This window comes from Triticum urartu, chromosome 2A, assembly GCF_056163025.1.
Source record: "Triticum urartu cultivar PI428250 chromosome 2A, HENAU_Tu73, whole genome shotgun sequence".
NCBI classification, from domain to species: domain Eukaryota; kingdom Viridiplantae; phylum Streptophyta; class Magnoliopsida; order Poales; family Poaceae; genus Triticum; species Triticum urartu.
The window spans coordinates 161,676,033-161,701,317 of NC_141874.1; the positions used below are offsets into that span (position 1 = coordinate 161,676,033).

A 25,285-nucleotide genomic window follows, 5' to 3' on the forward strand; every position below is an offset into this window, starting at 1 on the left:
TAGCGACAGTCGGAGTCGGGTTCGGGTGAGCCTCGGACACGCGTGAGGGGTCGATGCACTGTGCAAAGAGGGGTAGGCTGGCCTGGCGGTCGGTAGTGAAATGTGCAAAGAGGCTTGGTCTGAGAGGAGAGGAAATAAGGCAGCCCGGCAACCGTTTCCGGAGACCGAAAACGTCCGACGTTTGACCGGCTATACTGCCGCTATAGTTAAACGTTGGGGCGTCAGATGGACTCCGAATGCGATGAAACTTGGCAGGCGGCCTACCTACACTATAATAAGACCGCACGCCAACTCTCATCCCATTCTGAGAACATTTTCCGGCCACTTATAAAATAATATTTTGGACGTGCCGCGGGTGCGTGCAAGTGTGTCTGGGCTTAGAACGGACAACGGAAAGAACTGGGGGAACCCGGACGGATGCAAGTTTTGAAAACATGATGATGTAATGCATATGATGCAATGACAAGATGCAACACGCAATCGAATGACATGGAAACGACGGCGAACAACTGGGAGACACCTGGCGCGTTGGTCTCGGGGCGTCACAACCACCTTGGCGGCTTCTGCCTTAAGGTGCTCCAGCTTGGCCTCGAGGCGGCTCTTGTGACCCGCCAGCTGCTCATGCAGCTGGTTGGCCTCGTCAAGGGACCGCCGAGCCGCGGCCGCCTCCGCCTCCGCCCTCGCCTGCGCCACCTCAACGCCAAGACAACCGGTGTCGGCAATGAGCCGGTCATAGTGATGACCAGCCCGTAGCAGACGAGTCCGCCAGGACAGCACCTCGGCTGCAAAAAAGAAGGACTCGGCAGAAGAAAAATGCAAGACTTAAGATTTGGCCCAACTACTATGTAGTTGGCCCGAATCTCGGGGGCTACACCCAGTGGGTGCGCTAGCGCGCCCCCACTAGAGAAGAGCACAATAATACCTGCGGCGACGCGGACCTCCTCCTCCTTGGCGGCAAGCTGCTCTTTGAGCTCCCGGTGCTTGCCCAGGAGACGATTGAAGGCGGCGACCCGAAAAGTGACGAGATGCTGAAAAAAGCAGAAGTCAGAACAAAGCCAACACTCCAAAGATTCGACCCAACTACTACGTAGTTGGCCCGAACCTGGGGGGCTACACCCATTGGGTGCGCGGGCGCGCCCCCACAAAGAGCAAATTGCAAGAAAACTTACCAGAACATTGTGCTCCAGGTCGCGCGTCCGCTCCACCTCGGCCTCGAGCCGTTCTGTCCGGCCTCGCAGGCGGCGGCTGACGGCGTCCATCGCCGCCTCCTCCTGGGGTCTGGGGCCCGAAGACAACGGCGCTCCCGCTCTGCGCCGGCTACGGCACGGCAGCTCGGCGCCCTCCCTGCCGGGGCACCAAGGCGTACTCCCCGCTAGCCGCTCGCGATGCAGCCAGCACCTCCTCCGACGCCCCTCCCGGCGCCGATGATGACCCGGATGCTGGGACGCCCTGCGTCGCCGTCTCCGGCCCACCTGCCGGGGCGGCCTCCTGCACCGCCGCCCGCGGTGCCTCCTCCAAAACCGGCGGCGCCTCCGACACCGCCGCCCGCAGCGTCTCTGTAACGCCCTCGATGCGGCTATATCTCCTACGTGTCGAAGCACAACTTAGAGGCATAACCGCATTGAAAGCAATGTCGCAAGTAAGGCAATCTTCACAACATCCCATGTAATATAGATAATAAAAGGGGAAGGTACATAGTTGGCTTACACTCGCCACGTCAAACAAAGTACATAAATAGCATTACATCATCCAATCACTCATGGCCCGACTACGGTGCCAAAATAAAAGATCAACCCAACATGCGACACGGTCCCGATCGCCCCAACTAGGCACCACTACTGATCATCAGGGAAAGACACATAGTAACGGTGTGAGTCCTCGTCGAACTCCCACTTAAGCTCAAGCGCGTCATCTGGAACGGAGTCATCAGGCCCTGCATCTGGTTTGGAAGTAATCTGTGAGCCACAGGGACTCAGTAATCTCGCACCCTCGTGATCAAGACTATTTAAGCTTATAGGTAAGGCAAGGTAATATGTGGAGCTGCAGTAAGCATATATGGTGGCTAACCTGTTCGCAAAAGAGAGCGAGAAGAGAAGGCAAAGTGCGAACGAAGAACTAGAGAAACATCCTGCGACAAGCATTACTCCAACACCGTGTTCACTTCCCGGACCCCGCCGAGAAGAGACCATCACGGTAACTCACACAGTTGATTCATTTTAATTAAATTAGGGTTCAAGTTATCTACAACCGTACATTAACAAATTCCCATCTGCCCATAACCGCGGGCACGGCTTTCGAAAGTTCAAATCCCTGCAGGGGAGTCCCAACTTAGCCCATGACAAGCTCTCACGGTCAACGAAGGATAAACCTTCTCCCGAGACATTCCGATCAGACTCGGTATCCCGGTTCTACAAGACACTTTGTCAAGTTAAAACAAATCCAGCAACACCGCCCGAATGTGCCGACAAATCCCGATAGGAGCTGCACATATCTCGTTCTCAGGGCACACTCAGATTGTCTAAACTTCTGATAGGCCAGCCCAGAGTTGCCCCTGGTGGCCACCGGCGGCTGACGAGGTGGACCAACACTCTGAGGAGCACTGGCCCAGGGGGGTTTAAATAAGATGACCCTCGGGCTCCGGAAACCCAAGGGAAAAAGAGGCTAGGTGGAAAATGGTAAAACCAAGGTTGGGCATTGCTGGAGGAGTTTTATTCAAGGCGAACTGTCAAGGGGTTCCCATTATCACTCAACCGCGTAAGGAACGCAAAATCCGGGAACATAACACCGATATGACGGAAAACTAGGGCGGCAAGAGTGGAACAAAACACTAGGCTAAAAGGCCAAGCCTTCCACCCTTTACCAAGTATATAGATGCATTAAGATAACAAGATAATATAATGATATCCCAACAAGAAAATAATGTTCCAACAAGGAACGGTCTCCAATCTTCACCTGCAACTAGCAACGTTATAAGAGGGGCTGAGCAAAGCGGTAACATAGCCAATCAACAGTTTGCTAGGACATGGTGGGTTAGAGGTTTGACATGGCAATTTGGGAGGCATGATAAGCAAGTGGTAGGCATCATAGCATAGGCATAGCAAAAGAGCGAGCATCTAGCAAAGCAAAGATAGAAGTGATTTCGAGGGTATGATCATCTTGCCTGCAAAGTTGTCAGAGTTGACTGGATCCTCGAAAGCAAACTCAATGGGCTCCTCGTTAGCGAACTCGTCTCCCGGCTCTACCCAAACAAGACAAACAAGCAAAAGGGACACAAGCAACCACATGCGAAGCTCAAACAACATGATGCAAACATGGTATGCTAAGCGGGATGCGATATGTTATGCATATGCAAGATTTGGCAAGGATTGAATGAACCTGGCCTCAACTTGGAAAACCAAGTGTGCCGCTGGAAAGGTGAGGTGATTTCGGTTGAAATCGATATAAAGACCACCGAAATCGGAGACACGGTTTGGAAATGGCAAGCGATTCAAATATGGCACCGGTCTGCGATATAAAGCAAGTAGCCATCTAAATGCTACAAGACAAACATGCTACAGCACCCAAACATGGCAACAAAATACATGGCAGGGATCCATTCATGATGCTTAACAAAATATGAACACTGAGCTAGGGCCAATTTAACCATTAACAGGTTCAAACAAGCATGGCAAAAGTGCAATTGGTAAACAGATTTCAGACTTGGTGAAATTAACACTTGTCTGGAATTCCAGATCAGGTAGCACACTTTAGAGCAAGAAAACTATATGCTACAGGAACTGAACATGGCAAAGCAAGGCATGACATGGAGCTACTCAAAGAGCTTAACAAAAGTCCCTTAGTGACCTTGAGCCAAAAGGGATCAGAAAATACAATTGCAAGCATGTGAACATGGCAAAAACATAAACAGATTACAGACTTAGAGAAATTCCAGGACATGACAAAAACAGATTCAACATGGCATCTTTACAAGCTTGATTAGCTCACTACAAGGCATTTCATGGCATGGAACAAGTTCTAGCATGAAGTATACATGAAAATGAAGCTAACCAGGTGCTTAACCACCTCATAGCAAGATTGCATGAATAAACACCTAGAAGACAAAACAGCAACATGATGGAAAAAGACAGGTCCATGAACTTGCTCAAATGCAGAAACTAAGGCCACCACTGGATTCATTAGATTTTTCTACCCCAAAAACATATATAATATGTTGGGGTTGCTATAGAAAAATCAACACAAACGCAATAAGATGAATATTGCCTAAAAAGGAAATAGACAGAAAAGGAAAATGCCCAAAAATGGAAACGTCCCGATCTGGACTTACCAGATAAGGAAAAGGCCAGAACTGGAAGGTCCCAAAATGGAAAGCTGGCCAAATGGGTGTAAAACAGGGGGGTGTAGATGACAGGTGGGTCCGTGGGTCCCACTTGTCATGTGAGAGAAGGCTGTGCGAGTGTGCGGCTGGCCGGTGGGCCTGGCGAAAAGTGAGGCTGGCATGTGGGTCCGGCTTGAGGCCCACAAGGAGTGACGTAAGCGAGCGGGAGCAGGGGAAAAAACAGAGGAGGGGTCGGCGGCGACCGAGCATGGCGGGGGCTCGCCGGAGTTGCTCCGGTGGCCCTATGGGTCGGCGGAAGGGCGCAACAAGATCGTGGAAGGATTCCGCGCCCGCGCTTGGAACGCACGACGCCCAACAGCGGCGGAAACGCTGCCGGTGACGAGGTCCAGACCGGGCGGCGATGAACTCGAACACGACGATCCACGGGGTTAAACTAGTGACAACGCACACGGATCTACCCTACATGACACGGGGACGCCGACGGACACGCGCAAAGATGCTAAGGAGGTCGGAGCACTCGTCGGAGACGAGTTCTGACGGCGGCGAGATCGGGTGCCCGCGGCGGATGCGGTTAGAGCATGCAAACGAGGGGGGAAACGGGGGCAGGGAGCAGCGCGTGCTCACCACAAGCACGGTGGTGCGCTTGGCTTGGCGGAAGGTGGGCGAAGACGGCGATGGCGACGGTCGAACACGTTCGGCGGCCAGAAACGAAGACGATGAAGAAGAGGTCGCTGCAGGGGCTCCCGCTCCACGTAGTCGATGACGGGGACGTAGTCGACGAAGGGGAAGAAGAAGGACACGCTAGTCGGGGTAGAGATCGACGGAGAGCACGCCGGCGACGAGGACGCGCTCCCTGATGCGTTCGGGACGGCGATGGCGCGATCGATCTGGTGTCTAAACCAACCAGGAAACGGCGGCGGAGGACGAGGAAAACCCTAGGCGAAGCAGGGGACGAGGAATTGGGGCTTAAAAGGGGCTAGGGTGAGCGGCATGAGCTCACGCGCTCTCATGCCTGCGGTCCCCATGGCGACGGTGAGAGGAGAGGGAAAAGGTGGGTGCGGGGAGCAGGGTAGGCGCTGACAGGCGGGGCCAAACTAGCCACGTGGAGAGAGACCAGTGGGGGTGCGGGCACGCGCCAGTGAGAAAAGGCAGAGAGAGGGGGTCCGAGCGGGCTGGCTGGCGCGCTGGGCTTACTGGCGCGGGGCTAACTGGGCCTGACTGGGAGGCTAAGGCCCAGTTGGTGCTGCTGCTCTGCTGCGCTTCTTCTTTACTAATTCCTTCAGGCAGAAAAAAACAAAAGAAAAGCACAGGGGAGAAGGAGAGGAGTTTGAGTAAATAAAAATATCCTGCTGATCCTGAATTTCTGAAGTATTTAATAAAATTCCTTTGGTAATTTTTAAAGGTAGAAAAATATTCCAAGTTTGAATTATAATTCAAACTTGAAGCATTTTTTGAACCCAACCAAAACCATTCTAAAAGAGGTGAAACTTGGCAAGGGGGTTCAAGGCATGGAGCTAGATTTATAGGGAGAAGATGAACATTTATGGAGCAGGGTAAGATGACACTTGCAAGCCCAGAAAAGAAAGAGAAGGAGAGGAGGTGATGAGGGGGGGATAAGATGAAACTAGGATCCCAAAGAACAAGCCTCAAATGCAGAAGCTCACAACATAAAGATGCACATGATGATGCCATGATGCAACAAGAGACATGAAAAGAAAAGAGAAAAAAATGCATGACAAGAAAAAAAAACAAAGACAAAACCCAACCATGAATCTCATAACTTAAGGCCGGGAAAAGGCAGGAGTTGGAATACAATTGAGTTAGGTTACATCCGGGGTGTTACAACACTCCACCACTATGAAAGGATCTCGTCCCGAGATCTAGGACTGGAAGAACGCCGGGTACTTAGAACGAAGGTGATCCTCGCGTTCCCAGGTGGCTTCACGGTCGGAATGGTGTGACCACTTGACTTTGAGGAATTTGATTGACTTATTGCGAGTCTTGCGTTCAGTCTCTTCAAGAATAGCAACGGGGTGCTCACGATAAGAGAGATCTTCTTGGAGATCAATGTCTTCGAAGTTGACGGTGCGGTCAGGAGTCTTGAAGCACTTGCGGAGCTGAGAGACATGAAACACGTCATGCACATTTGCAAAGTTTGAAGGAAGCTCCAGTTGATAGGCGAGATCGCCTCTCTTGCTGACGATCTTGAAAGGTCCCACGTATCTAGGGGAAAGCTTCCCTTTGATACCAAAGCGACGAGTACCTTTCATTGGAGAGACGCGGAGGTAAACATGATCTCCGATCTCGAAAGCCAGATCGCGGTGCTTACTATCATAGTAGCTCTTCTGGCGCGATTGCGCTGCTTTGAGGTTATCACAAATGACTTTGCACATTTCCTCTGCCTCTGTGATCAAGTCATTTCCCAGAAGTTGACGTTCACCGGTTTCAGACCAGTTGAGAGGGGTACGGCACTTCCTGCCATACAGAATTTCGAATGGGGCCTTGCCCGAACTTGCTTGAAAACTGTTGTTGTAGGAGAATTCAGCATATGAAATACAATCTTCCCACTTCATGTCGAAGGATATCACACAAGCCCTGAGCATATCTTCAAGAATCTGATTGACACGCTCGACTTGACCGCTAGTTTGAGGATGGAAAGTTGTGCTGAAGCGGATGTTGGTGCCCATGGCCTTCTGAAAAGAATCCCAAAACTTGGAGGTGAAGATGCTGCCACGGTCTGACGAGATCACCTGTGGAATACCGTGCAGAGAGACAATCCGAGAGGTGTACAGCTCCGCCAATTGAGCTGCAGTGATTGACTCTTGGATAGGCAGAAAGTGAGCCACTTTAGTGAGTTTGTCGATGACAACGAATATAGCATCATTGCCACGCTTGGACTTTGGAAACCCAGTCACGAAGTCCATCTCAATGTGGTCAAACTTCCATTCTGGAATGGCAAGAGGTTGGAGGAGACCCGTTGGCCTTTGGTGTTCTGCCTTCACTCTTCTGCAGACATCACACTCATTCACGAACTGAGCAATCTCGCACTTCATTCGAGTCCACCAATAAGCCTGCTTGAGGTCCTGATACATCTTCGTACTCCCAGGGTGGATGGAGAGGAGTGAATTTTGAGCCTCGTTCATGATCACTTTATGAAGTTCACCTTTGGGCACAACAATACGATCCTCGAAGAAGAGAGTATCCTTGTCATCAAGGCGGTAGCACTTGTACTTGGGTTGACTCTTAGCAATCCCAATCTTCACCTTTTTCACCATAGCATCAAGAAGCTGGGCTTGGCGAATCTGGTCTTCCAAGGTAGGAGAGACTTGAAGGTTGGTGAGGAAACCTTGAGGAACAACTTGCATATTGAGTTTGAGGAAAGTTTCACAAAGCTCGGGTTGATGAGGCTTGAGAATCAGACTGTTGCAATAAGCCTTCCTGCTCAATGCGTCAGCAATCACATTGGCCTTGCCTGGAGTATACTCGATACTCGGATTATACTCTTGAATCATTTCGACCCATCGAGTCTGCCTGAGGTTGAGATTAGGCTGAGTGAAGATGTACTTGAGACTCTTGTGGTCAGTGAAGATGTCCACTTTTCTTCCCAATAAGAGATGTCTCCAAGTCAAAAGAGCATGCACAACTGCCGCCAACTCGAGGTCATGAGTGGGGTAGTTCTTCTCGTTGGGCTTCAACTGGCGAGAGGTATAAGCCACAACTTTCTTCTCTTGCATCAACACTGCACCAAGACCTTGGAGAGAGGCATCGCAGAAGACCTCGAACGGTTTGGATTCATGAGGAGGAGTCAGAACTGGAGCAGTGACCAATTTCTCTTTCAAAGTGTTGAAAGCGATGTCACATTCCGGAGACAAAATGTACTTGACGTGCTTCTGGAGAAGATTTGAGAGAGGCTTCACGATCTTTGATAAGTTCTCAACGAACCTTCGACAGTAGCTTGCGAGACCGAGGAAGCTACGGAGTTGCTTCACGTTCTGAGGTGGTTCCCAATTCACAATTGCAGACACCTTCTCAGGATTCACCGCAATGCCCTTGGCAGAGATGATATGCCCAAGATAAAGAACCTCATCGAGCCAAAATTCGCACTTTGAGAACTTGGCGTAGAACTGATGTTCCCTGAGCTTATTGAGCACCAAACGCAAGTGCTTGGCATGATCTTCCTTGTTCTTCAAAAAGACCAGAATGTCGTCGAGATAGACCAAAATGAAGTCATTGGTGTAGGCGTTGAAGATGAAGTTCATCATGCGAGAGAAAGTCAGAGGAGCGTTGACGAGGCCAAAAGACATGACAGTGTATTCATATGAACCATAGCTTGTCCTGAAAGCCGTCTTGGGAATATCTTGCTCACGGATTCGAATCTGATGATAACCCATACGGAGATCAAGCTTGGAGAATACTTGGGCACCTTTGAGTTGTTCGAACAGCTCGTTGATGTTGGGAAGTGGGTACTTGTTCTTGATAGTCTTCTTGTTCAATGGACGATAGTCAACACAAAGTCGGTCCGTTCCATCCTTCTTCTTCACAAAGAGTACTCCACAACCCCACGGAGAGGAACTAGGTCAGATGAGACCCATACGCTCTTGAATATCGAGTTGCTTCTTCAGCTCCTTCAACTCTTCAGGTCCGAGCTTGTAAGGACGCCTGCAAACGGGTTCCGTGCTAGGCTGAAGATCGATGACGAATTCAACTGGCCGGTGCGGAGGCATTCCTGGAAGCTCTTCTGGAAAGACTTCTTGATATTCGCAAACGACTGGAATTTGAGAGATGGCATCCAGTTCACCCTTCTCATTGAGAGAAAACAGACGGATGGTATTATCCCGAGTGGCAAAGATAATAACATCCTCAGACGAATGAGTCAATTGAATCTGCCTGGCTGCACAATCAAGCTGAGCCTTGTGCTTAGAAAGCCAGTCCATTCCAAGAATAAGATCGATATCCGAGTTACCAAGGACCATTGGAGAAGCCAGAAACTTGAAATCACCCATCGAGATAGAAATATCCGGAATCTCGTAGTTAGCGAGCAAACATCTACCCGGAGAGACAACTGCTAACGGTTTATGCATGACTTGAGCATACCACCCATGCTTAGATGCAAAAGGTCTCGAGATGAAACAATGCGATGCAACAGTGTCAAAAAGAACTTTTGCAGGAACATCGTTAATAGGAAGGTTACCCATGATGACATCTGACGAGTCCTCTATCTGAGCTGCATTCACCATGTTGACCTTGGCGTACTTGGGGTTATGCTTGACCACAGCTGTACTTGCCGATCTCACAGGAGGAGGAGGAGGGAGACGCCTCTGGTTGAAACATTTGTTGGCATAGTGACCCTTCTGTTGGCACTTGTTGCACGTGACCTCTGAAAGCGGACGGTGATACGAGGCACTCGATCTTGGAGCTTGAGACAAAGTCTTGTTCTGAAAGCCAGGGTTGGGTGGGTGGGAAGATCCACTGCCACCTTTGCTCTTCTGATACGGCTGACGGAACGGAGGAGGAGGAAGCCAATACTTCTGCTGCTTGGCCACTTGAGTAGAGGAAGAAGGAGTAGCATCTTTGACTCGCTTCTTGGAAGCATCACACCTCAGTTGAGCAGCCTCTTGCTTCAATGCCATGTTGTAGAACTCATCGTACCTCAAGGTCTCAAAGAGGACAAGAGCTAGCTGGATTTCTTCTCTGAGACCACCCCTGAACTGGTATATCATGCTCTTCTCGTCAGGGACGTCCTGCTTAGCAAAGCGGGCAAGCTTCTGAAACAACTTGTTGTAGTCATAGACAGACATAGAACCTTGCTTCAGGTTGCGGAATTCCTCACGCTTGCTTTCAACCACGCTCTAAGGAATATGATGAGCTTTGAAGTCTTGACGGAATTCATCCCAGGTAATCACACGGCCTCCTCTGGAATCCTTGTACTGCTGGAACCATTCTGCAGCTTGGTCTTTGAGTTGGAAGGAAGCGAACTTGACAAAGTCCTCAGGCCTGACGTTACTGAACTCGAAATGCTTGCATAAGTCCACGAGCCAATCGTCAGCATCAGTTGCCTCAACACAATTGCTGAAGGTCTTTGGCTGGTTAGCAAGGAACTAGTTGAGTGTAGCAAAGTGATTCTGATTGTTACCTTGGTTGCCTTGGTTCGCTTGGTTGCGCTCTTGGAGAATTTGCATGATCAACTGCGTGTTTGCATTGGTAGCGGCCATCACAGCTTGCCATGCCTCCGGAGGAGGGGGAGGTGGTGGCGGATCCTGATTCTGATTCTGACTATTGCCCTTAGCGGGAGCCATCCTGAAGAGGGTGACATCCGTTAGCACATTGACAGATAAAATTGAAGCTGAATCAAGCGGGTTGAAATTGCAACATATAGTCTTCCCATCCGAACATAAGAACAAATGCATTCCACTTGAAATGGTCACATATCCATAAATTGAGAAGCCACTTAGAATTTAGGTACAGGAATAAATCAACAAGGTACGGAACAAGAATGAATACTCGGTAAGAAATCCCAATCTCAAACCAAATATCCGTGGAAGAAGAGCTAGAGCTACAAGAATTCCCACCTATGAAATTCTCGAACCTTTCCGGTTATGCAATCAGGTGTTGGGGATACAGGGGAAACATAATATCTCACCCAAATCTAACAAATCCTACATCCAGCTGTATCCATCCTTCAACACATAATCGAGAAAAACTTTGGAAACCGTCTACCTCAACCTTCGAAAAGCATCCGTTATACAAGTTATGGCAATACTCCCGAACTCCCGCCCCAGTACTGGGTGGCGTCGAGGTTATCTCACCAACAACTGCATAAAGAGATTTTCGATGTCGGCGTACTAAACTCAGGTATTCCAGAACTGCAACGATAAAATTGTGACGACAACACCTCGGAGCTCAACTCCCCGGGACACTGCCACAACCCCTAAATGACAGGAGGCACCAAGAACAATGTTCTCGTCACGAATCCATCGGAACGATTCCAAGATACCCGCGTGATCCTAAATTTGTTTTTAGTGAAATCTGAGAAGAGAAGAGTCAAAACTCTATGTCAGGATGCCTTATCAGAGCGATGAAGGGACTGGGGAGTAAACAGAATTCCTAAACTCTCCGATATATAATTCCTAAAAGACTTAAAACATTTTTCTAGACTCAACAACGGCTGCTAAAAACGATCAATCAGTGGGGGCTCCTAAGGTCGGGGAAGGCTCTGATTACCAACTTGTAACGCCCTCGATCCGGCTATATCTCCTACGTGTCGAAGCACGACTTAGAGGCATAACCGCATTGAAAGCAATGTCGCAAGTAAGGAAATCTTCACAACATCCCATGTAATATAGATAATAAAAGGGGAAGGTACATAGTTGGCTTACACTCGCCACGTCAAACAAAGTACATAAATAGCATTACATCATCCAATCACTCATGGCCCGACTACGGTGCCAAAATAAAAGATCAACCCAACATGCGACACGGTCCCGATCGCCCCAACTGGGCACCACTACCGATCATCAGGGAAATACACATAGTAACGGCGTGAGTCCTCGTCGAACTCCCACTTGAGCTCAAGTGCGTCATCTGGAACGGAGTCATCAGGCCCTGCATCTGGTTTGGAAGTAATCTGTGAGCCACAGGGACTCAGCAATCTCGCACCCTCACGATCAAGACTATTTAAGCTTATAGGTAAGGCAAGGTAATATGTGGAGCTGCAGTAAGCGACTAGCATATATGGTGGATAACCTGTTCACAAAAGAGAGCGAGAAGAGAAGGCAAAGCGCGAACGAAGAACTAGAGAAACATCATGCGACAAGCATTACTCCAACACCGTGTTCATTTCCCGGACCCCGCCGAGAAGAGACCATCACAGTAACTCACATAGTTGATTCATTTTAATTAAATTAGGGTTCAAGTTATCTACAACCGGACATTAACAAATTCTCATCTGCCCATAACCACGGGCACGGCTTTCGAAAGTTCAAATCCCTGCAGGGGAGTCCCAACTTAGCCCATGACAAGCTCTCACGGTCAACGAAGGATAAACCTTCTCCCGAGACATTCCGATCAGACTCGGTATCCCGGTTCTACAAGACACTTTGTCAAGTTAAAAACAAATCCAGCAACACTGACCAATTGTGCTGACAAATCCCGATAGGAGCTGCACATATCTTGTTCTCAGGGCACACTCAAATTTTCTAAACTTCCAGTAGGCCAGCCCAGAGTTGCCCCTGGTGGCCACCGGCGGCTGACGAGGTGGACCAACACTCAGAGGAGCACTGGCCCGGGGGGTTTAAATAAGATGACCCTCGGGCTCCGGAAACCCAAGGGAAAAAGAGGCTAGGTGGCAAATGGTAAAACCAAGGTTGGGCATTACTGGAGGAGTTTTATTCAAGGCGAACTGTCAAGGGGTTCCCATTATCACCCACCCGCGTAAGGAACGCCAAATCCGGGAACATAACACCGATATGACGAAAAACTAGGGAGGCAAGAGTGGAACAAAACACTAGGCTAAAAGGCCAAGCCTTCCACCCTTTACCAAGTATATAGATGCATTAAGATAACAAGATAATATAATGATATCCCAACAAGAAAATAATGTTCCAACAAGGAACGGTCTCCAATCTTCACCTGCAACTAGCAACGCTATAAGAGGGGCTGAGCAAAGCGGTAACATAGCCAATCAACGGTTTGCTAGGACATGGTGGGTTAGAGGTTTGACATGGCAATTTGGGAGGCATGATAAGCAAGTGGTAGGCATCGTAGCATAGGCATAGCAAAAGAGCGAGCATCTAGCAAAGCAAAGATAGAAGTGATTTCGAGGGTATGATCATCTTGCCTGCAAAGTTGTCAGAGTTGACTGGATCCTCGAAAGCAAACTCAACGGGCTCCTCGTTAGCGAAATCGTCTCCCGGCTCTACCCAAACAATACAAACAAGCAAAAGGGACACAATCAACCACATGCGAAGCTCAAACAACAAGATGCAAACATGGTATGCTATGCGGGATGCGATATGTTATGCATATGCAAGATTTGGCAAGGATTGAATGAACCTGGCCTCAACATGGAAAACCAAGTGTGCCACTGGAAAGGTGAGGTGATTTTGGTTGAAATCGATATAAAGACCACCGAAATCAGAGACACGGTTTGGAAATGGCAAGCGATTCAAATATGGCACCGGTCTGCGATATACAGCAAGTAGCCATCTAAATGCTACAAGACAAACATGCTACAGCACCCAAACATGGCAAAAAAATACATGGCAGGGATCCATTCATGATGCTTAACAAAAGATGAACACTGAGCTATGGCCAGTTTAACCATTAACAGGTTCAAACAAGCATGGCAAAAGTGCAATTGGTAAACAGATTTCAGACTTGGTGAAATTAACACTTGTCTGGAATTCCAGATCAGGTAGCACACTTTGGAGCAAGAAAACTATATGCTACAGGAACTGAACATGGCAAAGCAAGGCATGACATGGAGCTTCTCAAAGAGCTTAACAAAAGTCCCTTAGTGACCTTGAGCCAAAAGGGATCACAAAATACAATTGCAAGCATGTGAACATGGCAAAAACATAAACAGATTACAGACTTAGAGAAATTCCAGGACATGACAAAAACAGATTCAACATGGCATCTTTACAAGCTTGATTAGCTCACTACAAGGCATGTCATGGCATGGAACAAGTTCTAGCATGAAGTATACATGAAAAAGAAGCTAACCAGGTGCTTAACCACCTCATAGCAAGATTGCATGAATAAACACCTAGAAGACAAAACAGCAACATGATGGAAAAAGACAGGTTCATGAACTTGCTCAAATGCAGAAACTAAGGTACCACTGGATTCATTAGAATTTTCTACCCCAAAAACATATATAATATGTTGGGGTTGTTGTAGAAAAATCAACACAAACGCAATAAGCTGAATACTGCCTAAAAAGGAAATAGACAGAAAAGGAAAATGCCCAAAAATGGAAACGTCCCGATCTGGACTTACCAGATAAGGAAAAGGCCCGAACTGGAAGGTCCCAAAATGGCAAGCTGGCCAAATGGGTGTAAAACAGGGGGGTGTAGATGACAGGTGGGTCCGTGGGTCCCACTTGTCATGTGAGAGAAGGCTGTGCGAGTGTGCGGCTGGCCGGTGGGCCTGGCGAAAAGTGAGGCTGGCATGTGGGTCCGGCTTGAGGCCCACAAGGAGTGACGTAAGCGAGCGGGAGCAGGGGGAAAAAACAGAGGAGGGGTCGGCGGCGACCGAGCATGGCGGGGGCTCGCCAGAGTTGCTCCGGTGGCCCTACGGGTCGGCGGAAGGGCGCAACAGGATCGCGGAAGGATCCCGCGCCCGCGCTTGGAACGCACGACGCCCAACAGCGACGGAAACGCTGCCGGCGACGAGGTCCAGAGCGGGGGGCGATGAACTCGAACACGACGATTCGCGGGGTTAAACTAGCGACAACGCACACAGATCTACCCTACATGACACGGGGACGCCGACGGACACGCGCAAAGATGCTAAGGAGGTCGGAGCACTCGTCGGAGACGAGTTCCGACGGCGGCGAGATCGGGCGCCCGCGGCGGACGCGGTTAGAGCATGCAAACGAGGGGGGAAAACGGGGGCAGGGAGCAGCGCGTGCTCACCACAAGCACGGTGATGCGCTTGGCTTGGCGGAAGGTGGACAAAGACGGCGATGGCGACGGTCGAACACATTCGGCGGCCGGAAACGAAGACAAGGAAGAAGAGGTCGCTGCAGGGGCTCCGGCTTCACGTAGTCGACGACGGGGACTTAGTCGACGACGGGGAAGAAGAAGGACACGCTAGTCGGGGTAGAGATCGACGGAGAGCATGCCGGCGATGAGGACGCGCTCCCTGATGCGTTCGGGACGGCAATGGCGTGATCGATTTGGTGTCTAAACCAACCAGGAAACGGCGGCGGAGGACGAGGGAAACCCTAGGCGAAGCAGGGGATGAGGAATTGGGGCTTAAAAGGGGCTAGGGTGAGCGGCGCGAGCTCACGCGCTCTCGTGCCCGCGGTCCCCATGGCCACGGCGAGAGGAGAGGGAAAAGGTGGGTGCGGGGAGCAGGGTAGGCGCTGACGGGCGGGGGCCAAACTAGCCACGTGGAGAGAGACCAGCGGGGGTGCGGGCGCGCGCTGGTGAGAACAGGCAGAGAGAGGGGGTCCGAGCGGGCTGGCTGGCGCGCTGGGCTCACTGGCGCGGGGCTAACTGGGCCTGACTGGGAGGCTAAGGCCCAGTTGGTGCTGCTGCTCTGCTGCGCTTCTTCTTTACTAATTCCTTCAGGCAGAAAAAAAAACAAAAGAAAAGCACAGGGGAGAAGGAGAGGAGTTTGAGTAGAATAAAAATATCCTGCTGATCCTGAATTTCTGAAGTATTTAATAAAATTGCTTTGGTAATTTTTAAAGGTAGAAAAATATTCCAAGTTTGAATTATAATTCAAACTTGAAGCATTTTTTGAACCTAACCAAAACCATTCTAAAAGAGGTGAAACTTGGCAAGGGGGTTCAAGGCATGGAGCTAGATTTATAGGGAGAAGATGAACATTTATGGAGCAGGGTAAGATGACACTTGCAAGCCCAGAAAAGAAAGAGAAGGAGAGGAGGTGATGAGGGGGGGATAAGATGAAACTAGGATCCCAAAGAACAAGCCTCAAATGCAGAAGCTCACAACATAAAGATGCACATGATGATGCCATGATGCAACAAGAGACATGAAAAGAAAAGAGAAAAAAATGCATGACAAGAAAAAAAACAAAGACAAAACCCAAGCATGAATCTCATAACTTAAGGCCGGGAAAACGCACGAGTTGGAATACAATTGAGTTAGGTTACATCCGGGGTGTTACAGTCTCTTCCAAGACGGCGTCACCTCCACCACCATCGGCCCCCACTCGCCCGACCACGTCGGCCCGCGGCGGGGAGTCATCCGCCACCTCCACGACCGCCCGGTCGGGGATCACCACCGCAGCCCGGCCTCCACGGCCGCGCTCCATCGCCAGCGACGGCTCAAAGACCGTCGTCGCCACCATCGTGCCCTCCGGCATCTCGCGCCAAGCCGGCTCCGCATCGCCTCGCGCCCATTCCGCCGCCGCGTCGGTCCATGCTCGGACCGACGCCGCCTTCAGCTCCACCTCGGCCCGGTTCCTGTCCCGCCAGGCCACAGCTTCGGCGTCGTTCGGGTCCAGGCCGAGGTCCGAGTCGGCATGTTCCTCCACCTCGACCTGGTCGGCGAGGTCGGACCGGCTCCTGCGGAACTAGGCCCCTTCGACGGCCGCGGCTTCCGCTGCCGCCCTCGCCAGCACAATTGGCGACCTAAAGAAGAAGAAAGAATGAGCGGAAAAGAAACAAGACTAGCTCAAGAAAAGAAAAGGCTAAGCGCGAACAAGAAATGAAGCTTACCCCACGAAGACCGGGACCGGGTTGGCCCCCCATGCCCGCCACCGCGCTTCTTCTTGGTCGGCCTCCCGGCCCCGGCCGGGTCCGCCGTGCGCTTCAGGGCCTGGGGTCACGGCGCGACGCTGTCTTTCCCATGCGGGCGACTCGGCGCCGCCCCATGCGAGGACCCGGCTCCGCCCGCGTCGCCGCCTCCCCCGCCCAACACCGCTACACCAACAACTGGCGTCAGCATCGACCGTTCCGTGCCGCGGTCAGCAATTCAAGACACAAAGAAGAAAAAACATGAGACTTACCCGCACGAGGCCCAATGCCGGCGTCGGACTCGGCATCCTCCTCCTCGTCATGAGCCGCGGGCTCCTCTGGCGCCACCGGCGCCACCTGTGACGAGGCCCAGGCGTAAGGATGTCGAATCGCGTTCAGAAGTACCACCCGCGTCACGTCAGGACGGACGAGAAGGTGCACGGCGGCAAAGTAAGAAGACCAGACACTCACCTGCGGCGCCGGGTTCGACCTGTTGTACGGCGCCTTGCCGAACTCCCAGTCCTCCCAAAGGTTGGCCTTGGAGATGTCGTTCACACCGCGCGCGACCTGCGCCACGGACAGCCGCGTTGACCCCATGCGGTTGGGATCTTGAAGGCCGACCATCTCGCCGATGAGGCAGGAGCGCCCCTGAAGTGGCAGGACCCGGCACTTGATGAACGCGGCAAGGAGGTCGGTGCCGGTGAGCCCCTCCTGCGTCCTCATCACTGACACCCGCTCGCAGAGATTGACGATCTCCTATGACGGGCGCCTGGGCGAATAGCCCCAGTTCGTCTTCGCCCGCGACGGTGCGATGGCGAAGGCTGGAAGGTTGATCCGATCCGCGCCAAGGTTGCGGACGTAGAAGAAGGAGTTCTGCCACTTCTTGGCAGAATCCTCCAGCAGGATCTTGGGGAAATCCGCCCCCAACCGCTTCGAGATGACGGCGGCGCCGCAGTCGGCGAACTCCCCGGCCGACGGGCCCTGCTGCTTCAAGGAGAAGAAGCGTGCCCAGCGGTCGATTGAAGGCTCGACCCCCAGGTACCCCTCGTAGAGGGTGACGAAGCCGGAGAGTTGGACGATGGGGCCGGCGCCAAGATGATGCAGCTGGAGCCCGAACAACTCCAAGAACGCGTGGAATAAGGTGCTCGCCGGCAGCCCGAACCCGCGCTCGAAGTGCGTGAGGAAGACCACGCGCTCCTGCCCCTTGGGCCGAGGCCTTTGCTCGCCCCGGGGTAGGCGGACGCTGACGTCCGTCTCCCTCGGCAGGCGCCGCGCCGCTCGGAGTTGGGTGATGTCCTCGGAGGTGACGCTCGAGCCCATCCAGGAGCCCGACGGTAGCGACATGATCAAAGGAAGAGGAGGAAGGAGGATGGACGACGAAGAGATTCTGCTCGGAGCAGCGGGCGCCGCGGTGCGTCGGTTGCGAAGAGTGGAGCGAGAGCAAAGGGACAGGAGGGCGTGAGCGAGAATAATGTCCGCCGCTCCCTGCCCCCCAATTTATAACCCTCGATTTGAACGTGGGGAAATGGGGAAGTGGGATCGTCTGCACACACCCGTTCCACTAACCCGCAATAAGTGCGCACGTACATGCGCAGTAACTGCCCGGGGAAGAGCAACCGGCCCCCGGACGCCGCAATAAATCCGCACGATTTTAATCAGGAACAGTTTTTTTAAACGGGAACATTTTTTTCAAATTCCAAAACAAAACTAGGAAAATGCGAATAATTTAAACTCCCAACTAAAATTTGCAAGCATGAACTTTTTTTTGAAATTTCTGAACAATTTTTGATAAGGGAACATTTTTTGAAACTTCAAAAAAGAAAACACAAACATTTTTTGAAACGGGAACATTTTTTTTGAAAAGTTGTGAAATTTTGGAGCAGAAATCATTCTGAAGTTTTTTTGAAAGAACACAAACAATTTTTTGAATAAGCGAACATTTTTTATATTTTTGAAAAATGATCGGCTCTGAATTTTTATCATTTTGTAGAAGCAAGAACATTTTTTAACACCCGAAGTTTTTTTGAAAATCATGAACTTTTTTTCAAATTTATGAACAATTTTTATAAAACGACCATTTTTTAAATTTTGAACTTTTTAAAAGGCAAGAACATTTTTCTAAATTTAAGAACAATTTTCGAACATGAACTTAGTTTTAAAAAGATAAAATAACCTTAAAAAGGAAAAAAGAAAAAACTAACAGAAAATAAAAAGAGGAAAAAACAGAAACAAAAAACAATAGAAAACAGAAAAACCAGTAAAAAAGGGTTCAGGGAACCTTCAGAAGGTTCCGAAAACCGGCTGGCTGTTGCGATTGTACGCTCAAAAACTGGGCCGGCCCATCGCGTCGCTGCTCGGTCGCTCGTGTATGGGAAGCGCCGGCAGTTTGACGCAAAGTGCGTCAAATAGGATTTCGCTGAGTCCAAAGTCAGCAGCCAGCGATTCAGCGAGCGTACCCGACCAGAAACGTAAGGTTTAAGTGCGCGTGCGGCAGTAAGCATCAAAGTGATCCAGACAATCAAGGAAACAGCGAAACCATTTTTAGCAGTCCAAGTTTCAACGCGTGGTGACAGGTTGAGTGGACATCCGGGCTGCTTGGCCATACCAGAGCGGACAAGAGAGCAGCGAGACGTATCCAAGCATCTTGCGGCGAGGTCGGAGATGACTGTACGTCTCCACGCGACCACGGGTGATCATGCACCGCAGGGATGTAGCCAGCCAGCGTTTGCCGGTCCACGGCACGTCATCAGTGACCAAGGTCCTGAATAGGACCCACATGATCAATTGACGATTCTTTGGGCCACGTTCTTCCTATTAGTCTAAGATAAGATCGGCAGTCGGAAATCACTGGCAATTTGACAACGAAATCATGCACATACATTATGCAGCACGTCTATGCTACCTGCTAAATCACTAATCTGTATTAAAATAAGTGGGCAAGCGACCTGCTTGACCCATCACCCATGGCGGGTGCACCCATATCATAAGAGCATAATAATCGGTGTCTATATAAGAGTGCTATACTAGTATAATATACTGCGCAACACAGGACGGCAGTTCACTCATCACAAGCTGCCAGTCTGTCTGTTAGTCGAACGATCAGTTCGTCCTAAGCAGATGAAAATGTCTCCGGAAAGACGAGGAGCGGAGGGCAAGGAAGAAGGATCGGGGATGGCTTCTGCTGCGCTCTCGGAGGCGGGGGCAGTCCAGCCAAGGAACAAGGGCAATTTCAAGTACGCCTTCACCTGCGCCCTCTGCGCTTCCATGGCCACCATCGTCCTTGGCTACGGTACACACATGCTTTGTTTCCTTCCCGTATGTCAGATAGAGTACGCATCTTCTTCCTTGGGCCATGCATAACTCTGTTCCGACTGCCCAGACGTTGGGGTGATGAGCGGTGCGTCGCTGTACATCAAGAGGGACCTGCAGATCACGGACGTGCAGCTGGAGATCATGATGGGCATCCTCAGCGTGTACGCGCTCATCGGGTCCTTCCTCGGCGCGAGGACGTCCGACTGGGTCGGCCGCCGCGTCACCGTCGTCTTCGCGGCCGCCATCTTCACCACCGGCTCCTTGCTCATGGGCTTCGCGGTCAACTACGCCATGCTCATGGTCGGCCGCTTCGTCACCGGCATCGGCGTGGGCTACGCCATCATGGTCGCGCCCGTGTACACGGCCGAGGTGTCGCCCGCGTCGGCCCGCGGCTTCCTCACGTCTTTCACCGAGGTGTTCATCAATGTGGGCATCCTCCTTGGCTACGTCTCCAACTACGCCTTCGCGCGCCTCCCGCTCCACCTTAGCTGGCGCGTCATGCTCGGCATCGGCGCCGTCCCGTCCGCCCTGCTCGCGCTCATGGTGTTCGGCATGCCGGAGTCGCCCCGCTGGCTCGTCATGAAAGGCCGCCTCGCGGACGCCAGGGCCGTGCTGGCCAAGACCTCCGACACGCCTGAGGAGGCCGTGGAGCGCCTTGACCAGATCAAGGCTGCCGCCGGCATCCCTAGGGACCTTGACGGCGACGTGGTCGTCATGCATAAGACAAAAGGCGGCCAGGAGAAGCAGGTGTGGAAGGAGCTCATCTTTTCGCCGAACCCAGCCATGCGGCGAATACTGCTCGCGGCGCTCGGCATCCATTTCTTCCAGCAGGCGACGGGCTCCGACTCCGTCGTGCTGTACAGCCCACGCGTGTTCCAGAGCGCGGGCATCACCGGCGACAACCACCTGCTCGGGGCCACATGCGCCATGGGGGTCATGAAGACGCTCTTCATCCTGGTGGCCACGTTCCAGCTCGACCGCGTCGGCCGGCGGCCGCTGCTGCTGACCAGCACGGCCGGCATGCTCGCCTGTCTCATCGGCCTTGGGACGGGCCTCACCGTCGTGGGTCGGCACCCGGACGCCAAGGTCCCGTGGGCCATCGGCCTGTGCATCGTGTCCATCTTGGCATACGTGTCCTTCTTCTCCATCGGCCTCGGGCCCCTCACCAGCGTGTACACCTCGGAGGTCTTCCCGCTGCGGGTGCGCGCGCTGGGCTTCGCGCTCGGCGCGTCATGCAACCGCGTGACCAGCGCCGCGGTCTCCATGTCCTTCCTGTCCCTGTCCAAGGCCATCACCATCGGCGGCAGCTTCTTCCTGTACGCCGGCATCGCAGCGATAGGATGGATTTTCTTCTTCACCTTCATTCCGGAGACGCGTGGCCTGCCGCTCGAGGAGATAGGGAAGCTTTTCGGCATGACGGACACGGCCGTCGAAGCCCAAGACACGGCCACAAAAGACAAGGCGAAAGTGGTGGAGATGAACTAGTGAGCCAAAAGTCACCCAACTGTTGCTAATGTACCATAGAAGATGTATCTGATCAACGTGGTAATATACGTGTCACGGAATCGTGGTGCTCATTGATGGATTGTTTGGACAAAATTTCAAGAGAATTGTTTCAAGATTGGATCAATCGGGTAAACGTTGACATGACATCTCTTGGCCCGTTGATGCTGCTCAGCGTGTCATTGATATCCATTAGCACTTGCATTGCATGATGGATAGCTTTATCTGGTGGCATTTGGCATTTGTTTGGTTAAATCGTCCTTTTAATCTATATCTATATCTATATCTATCTATATCTATGTCTATATATCTTATCTCTACTAATAAAGCATGGAATGCTTCCGTCGGTTCACCGTCACACCATTTTATAAAGATCCCCTATGTTCTCTGTAAATTAACCCACAATACACGTTTAAGTCACAACTGAACTGTTTTTAACATTTTCTTAAAAAATCCCCTGACATTTCAGGTAATAACCCGTCATTCATATTTAAGTCAGACGAATCTTTTTTAGTTTAACATTTCAGTTAATCAATCCGCACCTTATTTAACACAAAATTATCCATATCCTTTAAACTGTAACTTCAAATTTAACATGTTATATATGAAATTTGATTAAAAAATGTGTAGAATCTAAATATGATACTCCCTCCGTCCGGAAATACTTGTCACTGAAATGGATGAAACGAATGTAGTTAGAACTAAAATATGTCTAGATACATCCATTTCTCTGACAAGTATTTTCGGATGGAGGGAGTACTATTTAGCTATTAAATATTTCTAAAATATTGTTTTGGTGCAAACTTAATCTATAGTGCACGTTCCGTTTTTCTTTCATACCGGCGATGATCCAAATTGTAAATAAACACCTGTTAAAACCATATTGGGAAGAAAAGGAAACATCGATAACCAAGCATGCACACCTCTGAGAAACCTCGCGAGGGAAAAACGCACGAGCGCGCGCGCGCGAGAGAGAGAGAGAGAGAGAGAGAGAGAGAGAGAGAGAGAGAGATGCCTTAGGACTGAGCACATTCAAATGTGTTTTCGTGCGTGAGCACTGAGGCCACCATCGGCAACACAAATGTGATGCCATGTGAAAAATAAAAGACATGGACCTATTAGGGACTTGAGTCATGATTATTGGTTTAAAAGCGTGTGTTATTTTCTCTCCTGTTGCAACGCACATGGTCTTTTGCTAGTCGGAATTAACATCGCAAAAAATTAACCGAAGACCAGACATTCGGTCGCTGAACCGAACAACCACGACCCTTGGGCGTTGTTTCTTTTCTGGAGGTGTTGCTTTTGAAGAATCTTAATCGTAGGGCTGGTGGTACTTAAATCCTCAACGTTGGACTTGAGTTCCGGCGATGTTAGGTTGTGGTGGCTGCTGCTTGGCACTCTCTCGGACAACATCAACTGCTTGTGTAGAGTATGTGGGTGTCTTGGAGTGCGGTGTGCGGGTGGCGGCTTGCGACAGTGTTATTCTTTCCATGACAACTTGAATGAAGATGACATGTCACGAACTTGGGGATGACCTTCGTCCGACGTGCCACAAAGACTTGGTTCCCTCGGCTTTGGCCGACCAACCTTCTTTGGTTTGAAGGAATTTCATAAGAATTCTAGAGGATAAGATTTTTATAGGATTTTTTCCTTTAGAGCCATTTGGTTCATAGGAATAGATTCCTATTCCTACATATGATTGGTTCCTATCCTTCACATTTTATAGGAAAATAAAAATTAGCTTAGACTCAATGAAAAAATTTCTTTGGTGTCAACCAAATGACATCTCGTTTTCTATTCCTACTCATAGGATTTGACATACATGCCATCTCATTTTCTATAAAATTTCTATTCCTGCGATAACTCTATCCTATGAATCAAAAGAGGTCTTATTCGGCTAACAAAGCAGCGTGGTCTAAACTGGAGCTCTTCTAGATTTGGACGTGGAGGCTGCTCGCGTCTTTCTCTGCCGATGCCACAGTGACGGGCGACAATGAGTGATGATTAGGTTGGGCACTAGGGCACATGCATTTCCCAGGGCTTGAGTTGTAAAATAAATATTATTATAAGGGCATTCTGTGCAAATCTCCAACAAACAGAGTCCTCTACTTGTCTCTTGGAGTGATCATATGTGATATACGTAGTCATCGTAATTCTTTTATTTAATGGATGTGTGGTAATTCCTCTAAAAGAAGCGGTGAAGATTTCAATATATTAATGTGAGCAAATTTTAAAATTTTGATGTGAGTTTTTCTTCTCTCTCCCGCATGTTGAATATTAACATTGTAATTGTCACCCTATTTAAAACCGAATGTGTTGCTGAAAAGAAAAAAGGATTATTGCTACAGAAGACACATCTCGGTAAACAGCATGTCCGGTTCTTTGTTTTTGATACATCATTTATGTTGAATGATAATACCTTGCGTACTTCGAAAAACACATTGTTGAGCTCAAATATATTAATCAAATTTACTTTTTATGGACCGCAAGATATGCCGACATAAAAATGTTGCATGTTTTTGGACATATTTTCCACGATGCTTTATAGTTTATTATCACCATCCATCATCCATCACTGCTCAGGATGGAACGGGCCAACCCGACCCTTGCCTTGGACCTGGCCCTCATGGCCTCAAGGCCAATTTATGAGGCCACGGGTCGACCCATTTTCTAAAATGCCCATGGCCTTGCTGGCCCGATGGATATCTCGGGGCGGCTCAAATACTAGTTGTTATCTAGTATTGCAGGTAATCAAATATGTTGCAGCTACGGGAAAGAAGTCATTTCAATTGTGTATCTGAGCGAGGAACAATAAAATTAACAAGCTGTATAAAAAAACATCTGCACAAGATCACCAACAGAAAATTCTTCCATAGTAGCAACATTCCGAAGCAAACTTTACAAACACCTAATAGCAAGGATCAAGACTGCCAAATGATCCAACAAATTAGGACGTTCATTGCCTTTCTTCGTCATGTGCTCAAGGTTAATGACTATTGCTCCCACATGTTGCAGTGTAATCGCCATCTGTATTACCGTCTTACTCCATTTGATTTGTACGACCCATTGGAGTTTGAAAATTACATTGAACATGCAATAAGAATAACTAACACTTGTGAAAGCCCACACTATACCAAGATTTGAAGACTTTAATAGCCACTCTGCTAGAAACGAGATCTAGCAATAGTTGGACAAACATCGGTTGAGGCATGACCGCATGTGGTACAGGCGTGCAATCCTTCACCATCATTCTAGAGGGGTGGACAAACCTGACCATGTTGCAGAATAAAACGAAAGAAGATGTCAAAGTCGTTGCGCCAAATGCCAGTCAACTGCTTTCTTTGATTGACAAACGTACTACCAAGATCCAAAGAGAGCCAATAGATCTAGCAACACCTACCCTCATAGGCCCTATCTCTATGTCGGTTTAGACGTTGTCGAGGTAGGGGGGGGGGCTGAAAATAACTTATTCCAACGCGCCATCGCGTTTTACTACCTCACTGATGCCGCGGAGAACTAAATAAAGACCTACCAGAACTAAGAAAAATGAACGGTGCAGGTCCCACTCCTCTCACAGTGGACAATGCAAAACCATCAGGAGATTGAGCCGGCGGCATGGAAAAGCCTTGGGGGTCGGCTAGGCTTGGGAAGATAAATTTGCTTGAATGGGCTAGCCTTTTCATTGCTATAGTGAACTTGTTCGG

At 50.0% G+C, this 25,285-nt stretch overlaps 1 protein-coding gene and 1 pseudogene across 1 annotated transcript; one reads left to right on the top strand and one right to left on the bottom strand.

Annotated features, from left to right (window-relative positions):
• Positions 1-1,317: 1,317 nt before the first annotated feature.
• LOC147984392 (uncharacterized) lies at positions 1,318-18,110 on the bottom strand (annotated as a pseudogene).
• Positions 18,111-19,722: 1,612 nt separating this feature from the next.
• Positions 19,723-21,708, top strand: LOC125536465 (putative polyol transporter 1). Its single transcript, XM_048699691.2, has 2 exons — positions 19,723-20,055; positions 20,146-21,708. Exons 1-2 carry the CDS (start codon positions 19,884-19,886, stop codon positions 21,561-21,563), a joined length of 1,590 nt encoding a protein of 529 aa, XP_048555648.1. The 5' UTR covers positions 19,723-19,883; the 3' UTR covers positions 21,564-21,708.
• Positions 21,709-25,285: the final 3,577 nt, after the last annotated feature.